General features: G+C 42.8%; 1 protein-coding gene across 1 annotated transcript in view; it reads right to left on the bottom strand.

Annotated features, from left to right (window-relative positions):
- oxsr1b (oxidative stress responsive kinase 1b) overlaps positions 1-14,659 on the bottom strand; it is a 172,819-nt gene that overhangs the window by 32,886 nt on the left and 125,274 nt on the right. The window contains exons 9-10 of the mRNA XM_078215842.1: positions 10,625-10,673; positions 3,628-3,693 (exon numbers count right to left, since the gene is read on the bottom strand). Of these exons, the coding sequence (XP_078071968.1) occupies positions 3,628-3,693; positions 10,625-10,673 (115 nt within the window). The remainder of the gene's footprint in view (positions 1-3,627; positions 3,694-10,624; positions 10,674-14,659) is intronic.

The following is a 14,659-nucleotide window of genomic DNA, read 5'->3' as shown; positions in this document are numbered from 1 at the left end:
CTATGGAATCAGCGGTTAGGATTTGGAATGTACTACGTGATGAGGTTTATAAAAAAAATTCTTTCATGGAATGTGGACCTTGCTGGCTAGCTAATTGCCCAATCCCCAATTGCCCTCGAGAAGGTGGTGGTGAGCCATCAGTTTGAACCACTGCAGTCCATGTGGTGTAGGACCACCCACAGTACTGTTTTGGAGGGAGTTCCAGGATTTTGAACCAGAAACAGTGGGAATGGTGATATTGTTTCAATACAGAAATGGTATGCGACTTGGAGAACATGCAGATAGCGGTGTTCCCATGCATCTGTCATCTTTCTAGGTGGTAGAGGCCGCAAGTTTGGAAGGTGCTCTCAAAGGAGACTCGGTCAGTTGTTGCAATGCATCTTTTAGATGGCAAACACTACTGTCACTGTGAGCCAGTGGTGGGGGTAGTGGATATTGGAGGTGCTGGATGGGTGCCAAGAAAGCAAGCTCCGTTGTCCTGGATGGTATCTTGAGTTATTGGAGCTGCACTCAACCAGGCAAGTGGAAAGTATTCCATCACACGCCTGACTTCTGACTTGTAGATGGTAGACAGGCTTTGTGGAGTCACTTGCCACAAAATGTCCAGTTCCTGTAGTCACAACATGGTTGGTCCAGCCAGTTTCTGGCCAATGGTAGCCACCAGGATGTCGACAGTTGATTCAGTGATGGTAATGCCATTGAGGGTCAAGGGGAGATGGTTGGATTTGCTCTCGTTGGAGGTGATCATTGCATGGCCCTGTATGGCATGAACATTACTTCCTACTTATCAGCCCAAGCCTGTTGTCCAGGTCTTGCTGCATGCAGACATGGACTGCTTCGGTAAGTGAAGAGTCGCAAATGGTGAAGATTGTGCAATCAGCAACAAAGATTCCCCACTTCTGACTTTATGATGGAGGAAGGATCATTGATGAAGCAGCTGAAGATGATTTGGCCCAGGACACTACACTGGGGAACTCCTGCAGCAGTGACCCAGGTTAGAGATGACTGATCTCCAACAATCAACGTCTTCCTGCTAGGTATGACTCCAACCAATGGAGAGTCATCCCCCACCCCACACCCAATTCCCATCGACTCCATTTTTGCGAGAGCTCCTTGATGTCTCGTGTGTCCTTGATGCCAAAGGCAGTCACACAACTCATCGAGTTCAGCTGCTCTGTCCGTGTTTGAACTAAGGCTTTGATGAGATCAGGAGCAGAGTGGCCCTGGTGGAACCCAAATCGAGCATCAGTGAGCAGGTTATTTCCCAGTTAGGTGCTGCTTGATAGCACTGTTGCCAACCCCTTACATCACACTGATGATGATCAAGAGTAGCCTCATGGGGCATTAATCGGCTGGGTGAGATTTCATAGAATCCTACAGTGCAGGAGGCCGCCATTTGACCCATCGAGTCCGCACTGATCACAATCCCACCCAGGCCCTATCCCCATAACCCCATGCATTTACCCTCGCTAGTCCCCCTGACACTAAGGGGCAATTTAGCATAGCCAATCCACCTAACCCGCACATCTTTGGACTGTGGAAGGAAACTGGAGCACCCGGAAGAAACCCACGCAGACATGGGAGAACATGCAAACTCCACACAGGCAGTGATCCAAGCCAGGAATTGAACCCGGATCTCTGGCACTGTGAGGCAGCAGTGCTAACTACTGTCCACGTTGTGTGTGCAGGACATACCTGGTACCAGGGTAGGGCAAATGGACTCAACAACAACTTTCAATAATGAAATTGGACACAAATTGAAGCAGAAAAAAGTATGTCTCAACAATAAGTAAAAGGCATTATTGAATTGTGAAAAAGCTTCTGCAAATATTTTGCAACAGGAGAAGATCTTTGGCACATCCTGAGCCACACCTTCACAACCTACACTCTTTCAGTTATTTCATTTTCACCAATCTACTTGAATTGTAGATGGTTAATTACAATCTCTCTCACACTAAGTAAAAGTAAAGTCACCATAGTCATAGATAACCATAGGTTGCTCTCCCCTGAGGATCACCACACCTCAGGCAAGGGGCAAGGTTGAGAAGGCAGGGCCTTCATAAATATTCATCATTATGAAGTGCTTCGAAAGGCTAGTCATGGCACGAATCGATTCCAACCTCCCGGACTAACAGTTTGCTTACTGCCGCAAGAGGTCCACAGCAGACGCCAGCTCCCTGGCCCTGAACTCAACCCTGGAACACCTAGATAACAAGGACACCTATGTCAGACTCCTATTTATTGACTACAGCTCAGCCTTCAACACTATTATTCCAAAGAAACTCATCTTCAAACTCCGTAGCCTGGGCCTTGGCACCTCCCTCTGCAACTGGATCCTGAACTTCCTAACTCTCAGACCACAATCAGTAAAGATAGGCAATAACAACACCTCCACAATCATCCTCAACACCGGTGCCCCACAAGGCTGTGTTCTCAGCCCCCTATTATACTCCTTATACACCGACGACTGAGTGGCCAAATTCCCCTCCAATTCGATTTTCAAGTTTGCTGACAACACCACCGTAGTGGGTCGCTTCTCAAACAATGACGAGACAGAGTACAGGAACGAGAGAGAGAATCTGGTGAACTGGTGCGGCAACAATAATCTCTCCCTCAATGTAACAAAACAAAAGGAGATTGTTATTGACTTCAGGAAGCAGAGGAGAACATGCCCCTGTCTACATCAACAGGGATGAAGTAGAAAGGGTCAAGAGCTTCAAGTTTTTAGGTGTCCAGATCACCAACAACCTGTCCTGGTCCCCTCATGGCGACACTATAGTTAAGAAAGCCCACCAACACCTCTACTTTCTCAGAAGACGAAGGAAATTTGGCATGTCAGCTACAACTCTCACCAACTTTTATAGATGCACCATAGAAACCATTCTTTCTGGTTGTATCACAGCTTGGTATGGCTCCAGCTCTGCCCAAGACCGCAAGGAACTACAAAAGGTTGTGAATGTAGCCCAATCCATTACGCAAACCAGCCTCCCATCCACTGACTCTATCTACACTTCCCGCTGCCTCGGCAAAGCAGCCAACATAATTAAGGACTCCACACACCCCGGACATTCTCTCTTCCACCTTCTTCCTTCGGAAAAAAGGTACAAAAGTCTGAGGTCACGTACCAACCAACTCAAGAACAGCTTCTTCCCTGCTGCTGTCAAGACTTTTGAATGGACTTACCTTGTATTAAGTTGATCTTTCTCTACCCCTTAGCTATGACTGTAACACTACACTCTGCACTCTCGTTTCCTTCTCGATAAACAGTATGCTTTGTCTGTATAGCGCGCAAGAAATAATACTTTTCACTATGTTGATACATGTGACAATAATAAATCAAATCAAATAACATCAGCCGACATGGGGACTGAACATGCACTGTCGGCATTGCAGCACATCACAAACCAGCGACCCAGCCAACTGAGCAAACCAATTCATTCTCAATACTGGATGCTAAATAAGCATTCAGCCAAACAGTGAAAAATGTGTAAATCCTGTTCTAAAATCTTCCCATATCCTTTGGATTCCTTCTCTCGTTATTCAATACTCTGTGGAATCTCAACCAAGCGTAGAGCCTTCCTGGAAGGAGAGAGAGAAATTATAAACAAAAGAATAGAAATAAATTACCTTTTTCGACCTTTCAGCTATTGTAGGCGCTCGAGCTAACAACTTTTCTTCAAGGTATTCCTTGGTCTGCAAAAATATTTAAAATCCAGTCAATATACAGATTTTATATTCAATTCAACCATTTCTATAAACAAAAAGACTTGCATTCTCTCAAGCAACTTAACTGCAATACAACTTGGCTCCAAAACAAATGGGTTAAATTGTCTGCATTGGTAATGTCATCTCTGTAGCTGCTCGATGCACAGGTTTGATTGAACAGTTGACTAGTTGTAGCTGGGAAGCAATAAATTTATTTTGTAGTTAACAATTTGTTGTGAAGAGACATCTTTCCCCAGGCTTGCAGTATCCACATCAAGACCCAACGCTGGTCTGGAGTTCTTACAGACATGAAATTAACAGAAACAGCATGGTTCAAGTATGGAGTTCGCTTGAGTGGATGACAAAAGGATGCAGGACCCAAATAGTAATGGTTATGAAACAAAAATAAAAAGTCAAATTAGTGTTATTAATGGTCACTTAGTACAAAAATTGACTATCGCTGAAAAAAGACATGCTTTGTCAAAGCTTTTCATCTTGCACTTAACAGGACATTTGAAGAATACAATACAATGGAAATCAACAAACTTGCACTTTTTGAGAGAGTGCTGATTGGTTGACAAAGGTTAGTTACATACACAAATTGCATCTGTTTCAGCTAAAGAAAATATATGACAGCCATTCGCTGGTTCATTCCTCAGGGTAATGCTTTGATCAGAGTTGATCTGCCTGCTGACAGCTTCATGTCCACTTTTCATAAAATCCCTACAGTGCAGAAGGAGGCCATTCAGCCCATCAAGTCCACACCAACTCTGACAGAGAATCTTAACCCAGGCCCATCACCTCGCATATTTACCCCTCTAATCCCCATAACCTACACATCCTGGGACACCAAGGGGAAATTTAGCATGGTCAATCCACCTAACCTGCACATCTTTGGACTGTGAAAGGAAACTGGAGCACCCGGAGGAAAGCCATGCAGACATGGGGAGAAAACACAAACTCCACACAGACAGTCACCCAAGGCTGGAACTGAACACAGGTCCCTAATGCTGAGAGGCAGCAGTACTGACCACTGTGCCACCATGCCACCCAGCTGGCAGACTATAGAGTGGTATAAAGATCTCCTGTTAAAAGTACTTGCTTCCTAAAAATTCACCATGTAAATTCACTATCTGGTGTTTGACAACACTGAGGTAATACAAAGATCATGAAGTGGAAGAGGTAGACTGGGTTGTCACCAACTTACTGACCTCATGGATGATTCTGCCAAGGTTCAACACATTGATCAGGAAAAAAAGGGAGCCAAGAATAGATCCTTGCAACTCTTAAGGTGATGGTACACAACTGGAAGAAAAACCACTGGTAGAGATGCACAGACTATGATTGGGTAGGCAAGAGTGGAAATAAGATTGAACAATTATAGGTGTATTTCCACTGGGGCAGGATATTGAATTTGACAATCAGCCAAGATCATCATGAATGGCGGAGCAGGCTCCAAGAGCCAAATAGCCTACTCCTCCTCCTATTTTCCATGTTTTTATGGTAAATGGTCTCAAAGCTTGAATTTATCCCCATAATTTAAATTCCCCCCCCCCCCCCCGCCCCCCAAGCTTGGCATCACCTGGGAATTCTACCTTATTTGCTCACTGACATTTTAATCAGGTGGTTCTCACAATTGTTTAAAAATATGGTGTAATGATTGCACTGCTTTAACTTATGATTGATCACAATTTATACTATGCTTCCATTTAAAAGACACACATTACATTTGAGCACAAGAGTCATGACTAGGTTATCTTCTATTTGCATATGGAAACATTAAACACAAATCTGACTGTAAAATTCACAGTCCACCACTGTGGTTTATTTATTTTACTGCTTAATGAATCTATTTGGCAGTTAGAACTATAGTCTAATGAGGCATTTAAAGTGCCACCTTCCAAGGTCAAGGTAGATTATGGGAGCCCATGCCAAAACCAGTTATGTAGAAATAACAGAGGTTTTTCTGATTCCTGTGCACGTTACAAATTTACCAAGGCAGCTCGGGGAATTAAAAAAACAACTTTCTGGGCCAGGAGAACAAGGCCACATAGAAGAGGGGCTTCTTGCCTCCACAAAATACAATTGGTAAGGAAGTCTGGCAATGGATTCAATAAGAGGATCGATTATCCAAATTTATGATGCATTCAAGTGGGGACGGAAAGCTGTTGTGCCATGTCTTTTAGAAACGCTTCATGTCCTATTGAAAGGCTCCTATGTTCCAGTTCACGGTAATTGTACAGCTTGGCCTCCCAAGATTCCGTTGCACAGCAAATGTTAAAAAAACTTGCAAAGAACCCTGCTAATAGTGCCTCCAAAACAAATTGCTGGGAAATCACTTCTATTGTACAGGAGTTTAACCATGTAAACCCCATAGCTTATCTTTAGAGCACTGGATAGATCTCTGTTGCTTGTTCATGCAAATTTCAGGACATTAGCCTGTAGGTTTATCTTGAGCAAAGAGGGACAATTCCCCAGTCTGTATTCTCAGCAACAGTTCTCCTTTCCATCACTGGCTAAATCTATTGCTAAACCACACATTACATGTTATCTGACACCGATACTTTCACTCTCCAGATTCTTGTGGACTGCCTGTATCTGTGGGGTTCAGGAATAATTTGGGAAAACCTGTAACTTGATCCTACAATGGCTTCCTATGGACTCTTCCCCTCTAAAAATTCATTTCCATATCAATATGAATCACACGGGCTTTGTAGAAATGCTAATAAACTATCCTCTGGACCTCTCAATTACATTCTATACTGGAATTAAATAAAACAGTTTAAAGCATAACTGTTTATAAACCCTGACATTCCCAGCTGCTCCCGAGGAGACTTGGATATAAAGTCTAACCACCATCAGCATAGTTGCTCTGATCATTATTTACCAGTGCAAATATCTTGCACCTTATTCCCAGTAAATCATTCTGGGCCTTACAACCCCTATAGCATAGATTTGAAAGTCACATGACCCATGACTCTTACCTTGAATGAAACAAGACCATTCCTAAACATGAACTTATAAATTTTATCTTTGCAACGCTTCCCCTTTAAATCTATGCCCTTGGATATTCGACCTCTCTGCGAACGGAAATAGGTTCTTCCCATCCAATCTATCCAGGTTCATCAGAATTTTATGCAAAGAAATTTCTTCTCAGCCTCCTCTGTTTCAGAGGAAACAACCAATTCCTAAGCAATCTTTCTTCATAGTAAAAATTCTGTATTCCCAGCAACATCATGGCAAATCTGCGAGCATGGGAACACCATTTGTATTGGCTTTTCCCAATGGTTCACCTCCAGGAATTGAAATCACAACGAAAGCCAATATTAATGTCCGACTGAAGGACAGTCTCTTCTTCATTTGGCATCGAGGACTTCATCAAGGTCAGGAGAGAACTTTTCCTTAACATCTTCAGAGTCAAAGGTTGGTGGTGGGGGCATGTTGGCTATAGCTTTTTTTTTTCTCTCTCTCTCTCTCCCTCCCCCCCCCTTCATTCTTTCACCAGATATGGGCATCACTGGCTTGCTAGCATTTATTGCCTAATTCTAGTTGCCTTCAAGAAGTTGGTAGGTAAGCCACCTTTTGAACCGCTGACGTCCATGTGGCATAGGTCCACACTTATTGCTGTTAGAAAGGAAATTCTAGGATTTTGACCCAAAGCTAGTGAAGGAGCAGGATAGATTTCCAAGTTAGGATGGTGAGTGGTTTGGTGGGAACTTGTAGGTGGTGGTGTTCAAATGCATCTGCTACCCTGGTCATTCTGGGTGGTAGAGGTAGTGCGTTTGAAGGATACTGTTGAAAGAACCATGTAGAGTTACCGCAGTGCATCTTGTAGATGGTAACACAGCTGCCACTGTGCATCAGAGGAGGAGGAAGTGAAATGTTTGTGGATGGGGTGTCAAATAAACAGGCTGCTTTGTACTGGATGATGTTGAGTTTCTTGTGTTGTTGGAGCTGTACTCCAGGAAATTGGAGAGTATCTCATCACACTCCTGACTGCAGCTTTAGAGATGATAGACGAGCTTTTGGGAGTCAGGAGCTGAGTTACTTGTTGCAAAATTCCCAACTTCTGACCTGCTCTTGTAGCCACAGTTTTTATATGGTTAGTCCAGTTCAATTCCTGGTCAATGGCAATCCCCCACAAAGTTGATAATGGGGGATTCACTGATGATAATACCATTGAGTGTCATGGGGAAAGGGTTAGATTCTATCTTGTTAGAGATGGTCATTGCCTGGCACTTGCATAGCACAAATGCTACTTGCCACTTATCAGCCCAAGACTGAATGTTGTCCAGGTCTTGCTACCTGTGGATACAAACTGCTTCACTACCTGAGTCATTGCAAATGGTGATGAACACAATGCAAGTGCAATCATCAGTAAACATTCTTCTGAGTTTATGATGGAGGGATGGCTGTTGATGAAGCAGCTAAAGATGGTTGGATCTAGGACACTTGGCTAAGCAGTAGGTGAAGTGTCACAGTCTTTCATTTATACAATAGGGAGTTCTGGCAAAAGCAGCTCAATGGACTTGAGGCCATCAACCTTTCCTGGTGTACCCCCATGCTTGTTCCATTCGGGAAGGTGCATCCCCCTTGTGTCACGTATGAATTGTGGACCATTAAACAGCTAACTGGAAGAGGTGGCTCCATGAATATATCCATTTTTCTCAATGATGGAAGAGTTCACCTCTTACAAGGCTGAAGTCAAAAGTGCTAAGTGACTGATCGATTTTGGACTCGACCCAAGGTCCTCCCCATCACAGAAACCAAATTTCAGCCAATTTAAGTTACTTCTCATGATCAAGAAATAGCTGAACCTTTTGGATACAGCAAAGGCCCTGGTTCCCAACAAGAGCATAGTTGTACTTTTGAAGATTTGTTCTCCTGAGCTTTTACTAGACAATCTGTTTCAGTGTGGGAGGAAGTGGTGTCGATAACATTAAAAAAAAAGAGGAACTCTCCACTGGTTGGAGTCATACCCAACACAAAGAAAGATAGTTGTAATTGCAGCGGGATAATCATCTTAGCCCTGGGACACCACAGGAGATTTGCAGGGCAGTGTCCTAGATCCAAACATTTTCAGGCGCTGCAATGACATTCCCCTCATCATAATCAGAAGTGGGGATATAACAGAAAATGCTGGAATCACTAAGCAGGTCTTGTAGCATCTCTGGAGTATTTCAACAAAACGAAGGAGATAGTCAGAGACTTCAGGAAATGTCGTGAAGGACATTCAATGGGAACAAAGTGGAAATGGTCGAGAGTTCAAGTTTCTAGGTGTTCAAATCACCAACCTGTCCTGGTCCCTTCACACCGATGCTACAGTTAAAAAAGCCCACCAACGCTTCCACTTTCTCAGGAGGCTAAGGAAACTTTCCATGCCCGCTACAACTCTCACTAACCTCTGCAGATGCACCATAGAAAGCATTCTTTCTGGTTGTATCACACCTTGGTGTGGCTCCTGCTCTGCCCAAGACCGCAAGAAACTACAAAAGGTCATGAATGTAGCCCAGTCCATCACGCAAGCCAGCCTCCCATCCATTTACTCTGTCTATACTTCCCACTGCCTTGGAAAAGCAACCAGCATAATCAAGGACCCCAAGCACCCCGGACATACTCTCTTTCACCTTTTTCTGTTAGGAAAAAAGATACAAAAATCTGCAGTCATGTACCAACCAACTCAAAAACAGCTTCTTCCCTGCTGCCATCAGACTTTTGAATGGACCTACCTCGTATTAAGCTGATCTTTCTCTACACCCGAGCTACAACTGAATACATTCTGCACCCTTTCCTTTCCTTCACTATGTATGGAATGTTTTGTCTGTATAATGCACAAGAAACAATGCTTTTCACTGTATACTAATACATGTGACAAGAATAAATCTAATCAAAAAAGCGAAATGATCACCGATGATTTCAGTGCTCAGTTTAATTTGCATGTCTTCAGATAGTGAAGCAAACTGTGCCTTCACGCAACAAGATAACCAGATAACACTTGGGCTTGGACTGATAGTGACCAGTAACATTTGCATCACACAGGTTTCAAGTAATAATCATCTCCAACTTAATTATCTCCCTTTGCCATTAAAGGTTTTATTGTGGTCAGATTTCCTTAAGGGCCACCACTAACCAGAAACTGAACCACTCACAAATTTAATAGCTACATGAGATTAGAGGATAAATATTCTGCAGGACAGCATGGTGGCATAGTTGGAACTACTACTTCACAGCACCAGGGAGCCGGGCAAGATGCTTTTTCGGAGAGTCAGTGCAGACTCGATGGCCAAATAGCCTCCATTGTCACTTTTGGGATTCTATGGTTCTATGGAGTGACTCTTTTCCTAATTGCTCTGTCTACAGTCTACAAGGCACAAGTCAGGAGTGACAGAATACCCCATTCACTTGGACAATAGTCAAGAAACTCAACACCTTCCAGGATAAAGCAGCTCACTGAACTGGCATCCCATCCACCTCCACCAGAAGCACCATGTACTGTCTATAAAAGATGCACCACAGCTTCTTGCTCAGGCTTTTACAACACCACCTTCAAGTAAAAGGGCAGCAGTGTGTGGGAACAACAGCTGCAAATTTTCCTCCAAGTCGCAAACCACCCTGACTTGGAAATATAACATTCCTTCAAGCTTACTGTGTCAAAATCCTAAGAATCCCTAACAGCACAGTGGAAACACCTTCCCTATAAAGACTGCAGTAACTGAAAAGGCCAACTTACCATCATTGTCTCAAAGGTAATTAGTTATGGGGAATAAATACTGACCTTGGCAACGATGCCTACATCCCATGGATGTATTTTTTTTAAAAGTTGATACGATTTCCTATATTTGCTCAGGAAACCCATTAACTACAACAACCCAATTGCAATGTTTATTAACAGACATAACAGCATGATGTGATAGCTTACCTTAGCTTTTTGGAAAAACTTGTGTTTTAAAAATTCTGCTGCTGTGGGCCTGAAATTAAGAAGAAAAAAATCCAATTAGGAGAGAGCAACACAACCAAATTGGTTGGTCCTTGATTTGCTGAACCTGGTTGATTAATAGATTCGGCCTGTCTGAAATTTGTCAAACATGATAAGCCTTTGCAACACTCGTGTGTTACAGAACGGAAGAAATTTTGATCGTTTATGCCAGGTAATCAGAGAAGGCTGGTGATCTGTCAAAAAGATGATCATTTGTAATGTTCTATTAATCATCCAAATGGACACTATGAACCTCAGCAGGCTATCAATCATATGCAGATTATCCTGTCAACACTAGCATGCTACTTGAATTCAGGAGTCAGATAGCTCAGTTGGCTGGACGGCCGGTTCAAGATGTCGAGTGACTCCAATAGCATGGTTTCAATTCCTATACCACTTTAGCTTATTCATGAAGCCTTGCCTTCTTAACCTTGCCCCTTGCCTGAGGTGTGGTGATCCTCTGGTTACATCACCACCAGTAAGCTCTCCCTTTTAAAGAAAGAGCAGCCTATGGTCACCTGGGACTATGGCGACTATACCTTGCTCCTCGAATTGCACATCTCTAGTTGCTCTGAGAAGACGATGGTGATGAATCTTCTCAATGATGCAATTGTTGATGTGGCTGAGTGCTAGATCACCTCAGAAGGCATTACTCGGACAATAGGATGTAAAAGCAGCAAGTCATTCAGCACCTCAAATTCATTCCAGCATTCAATTAGATCCTTATCTATGCACTGTGTGCTGGCCTGCTGAGGACCTTGCATGAAAATTGTCCACTTGCGTAATTAAATACACCTCCGGCCACCTGAGGTACAAGGCAGCTTGACTTGAAGTTAGTTGTCCCTCAATTCAAGGATGATGTCTACTCAGGGTTGTGCATTTCTGCCATGTACCTTCGTGTGATTGTCACACAGGGTAGTGGGGGGTGCAGGATTTGGTTCCTTTTCTTTCCTCATCTGTCACCACTGCGCCTCGTCATTATCAAACATGACAGCTGGATGAGCAAGTTTCACCATTCTGAACGATTGGTAGCAAGTTCCTCTTGTTATTAAGGTCAATGCTGCTGCATTCAAGAAATACTCCAGAGTGTCCTTGAAGTGTTTGCTTTCTCCCCTTGAATGCTAACCAGTTGAAAATTATGGGAATAGGACCTGGTAGGAAGTGCTTTTTCAGCCATGTAAACAGTGGCCAGTACACAGAAAATGATCCTGAATGTTTGTAGATTTGGCCGCAAGGAGGCCACCAGTGTCTGTTTTGACAGTCCTCTCATGGAATCTGTTGGAGCGTTCTAGATACCGTTAATGGAATTTCTCTAGTACGCTTGTGTCGCTGATACATTGACCAGGTCTCACTGCAGTACAGAAATGTGGTGACACTTGGCCTTTTGTTGACTTGCGAAGGTCATTTTGTCAAATACTCACTGCCAAAATGTGTAGAAAGCTTAACTGGCACAGTTGATCTGGTGTCAGATTTCATCAATTGCAACCTTGAGAGAGGAGGTTGCCAAAGTATGGGAATACTCAACGTAGTAAGAAGTCTCACAACACCAGGTTAAAGTCCAACAGGTTTATTTGGTAGCAAATACCATAAGCTTTCGGAGCGCTGCTCCTTCGTCAGATGGAGTGGAAATGTTTTCATATTTCCACTCCATCGGACGAAGGAGCAGCGCTCCGAAAGCTTATGGTATTTGCTACCAAATAAACCTGTTGGACTTTAACCTGGTGTTGTGAGACTTCTTAGTGTTCACCCCAGTCCAACGCCGGCATCTCCACATCATGAATACTCAACGTATACAGATTTTAACTATCATGTGTTGTAGAAGGGATATTTGGCTGACCAGATGTGGATTGATTTACAAGTTTTGCTCTTTTCAATGACAGACCAAATTCATTTTATGCAGAATTTAAGAGGTGGTCAAGAGTAGATTGCAAATCTGGTGAAGTGCGACACCACTCCAGTTTAGTTTGGTACCGAGGCAACTGAGATTAAAGTGATTTCCATTGAGCCGGTATTTAATACTGACACCAGAGGGTAGCTGGTCTTTGGCAAAGTGAATAGTCACCATTACATATGTAACTAGTAGTACAGGGCCCATCACACAGTCTTGCCTGACCCTGCATGAAATTCTGAAGTCATCCGTTTCAGATTTTCCATTCGGGACAGTTGGAGTCATACCATCACGAAGCAATTGCAGAATTGTGAAGAAGTTTCTTGGACATCCAAATTGGTGGAGCACAGAGTTTTGCACTTTACTGAGTCAAATACTTTGATCTGCAATGAAAGGTCCCTGGTGTTATTCTTGACCTTTTTCTTAAATTTGCCTGGCACAAAGACCATGTTTGGAGGATCTTCTGGAAAGTCTGAAGCCACACTGTGAGATGATTTTCTCTGCTACAGGAAACAAGTGATTCAGCAGAATGTCAGGAACTTCCCTTCTACAAGCGAGAGGTAAATACCTTAATAGTTTTCACAGCTTGAGTCAGCACATTCAAAGGAGAAGGGAACAACAGGATCCAGAGTTTGGGAGGGGGGTGCGAGGGGGAGAGAGAGAGAGAGAAAGAGATAAAACATCATGCTCGACTAACAGTCTTATTTCAACATTTGTCTTTCCTATTCCAGAGAAAGAAAATATGTCGTCAGCTTTGGAACCCATCAGTGAGTAGCTCCAGAGGGGATTTTAAGATTGGCATCCTGTCTAGTTTGCTGTGTCAATTGAAAGGCACTGTAATCAGCAGAATGCAGTACTGCGTGAATACATAGCCATCGTCAACAGGATAGCTGCCTGCAATGGAGGATTGCAGATCTCCACATATTAAATAAACCTGCAAACCACTAACATCTCCTGCCATGAGAGATCATTTTCATCTCGACTGAAGTGACAGGAATACCCTAGATCCAGGCAAATTGTTCAGACAGACAGACAGATAGGGTTCAAAAGCCACAAAGCAAATTAAAAATTTAGCAAGTAGGGAGTGACTGTAATTTGGAAAGAACCAAATCAGCAACAGGTTACCAAGAGGGTTGTTGAAGCAAGGGTATAAAAGGGATTCGAGAGATAATCATAGAAATATTTCCACACAGAATTAGGCCATTCAACCCATCCCATCCCTGCTAGTCAAAGGATTGCGGCATATGTGAAGGCGGCAGGAAAGTGGAGGAGAAGCTCAAGATTAACCAGAAACAGCTACAAAAATATGGCAGTGTATGGCAAGGGAGAAAAGCAAGTTCAGGTCTGTGGCTTTTGTCAGGTCTTCACACATTTGCCAGATGTGTTGAATATTTCTAACTTTTTCCCTTTTTTTCAGATTTCTAGCAAAAGCAGCATTTTGTTTTTATGAAAATAGCTACTATTGCGCTTAATGCTAAAATGGCCTTTATACCTCGATTTTCATACCTTTTGTCAACATTCTGAATGCGGTACATCTGTAAGTTGTGCAATGGGGGCACTGATTAATTATACACTAGTTTAGTAAAGGAGGTTATAAGGTTTGATCACAACATCATATTCACTAATAAATAAATGACAATAAATAGACAGAGGTGGAACCTCTGCTTTGATCCATTATAGACCTGATAATTACACTGCCTACGCTAAGGTCACATTTGACAAATGCAGAACATTGCGTGGGCATGAGTACATTGTTCCAGAATGTTCAATAAGACTAACTCTGAAAGCAGACAGCATTTACAACCGTGAATTATAGTTTACAATCCAATCTATAAAAATTTTATATTTACATTAAAAAATGTGCAAACGTTTTTATGGTTTCATGAGAATTGAAATAGCAAACAAAATAATCCAAGCAATGCTGAGTTCGGGGCATTAAAACATGCAGTAATCATTTATAGCCATTTCTCCAGTTCTCACCATAGAGACCAGAAACATCTCAGTTTTTATGGAATCTCAGCACAGAAGGTCATTCAGCCCATTGTGACTAGCCAATTCTTTGAAAGAGTTATCCTACTTCAAGTCCTACA

Source organism: Mustelus asterias, chromosome 7 (genome assembly GCF_964213995.1).
Source record: "Mustelus asterias chromosome 7, sMusAst1.hap1.1, whole genome shotgun sequence".
In the NCBI taxonomy this organism is placed as follows: domain Eukaryota; kingdom Metazoa; phylum Chordata; class Chondrichthyes; order Carcharhiniformes; family Triakidae; genus Mustelus; species Mustelus asterias.
Note: the sequence above shows the minus strand (reverse complement) of the source record. Positions and strands in the feature narration are given on the sequence as shown.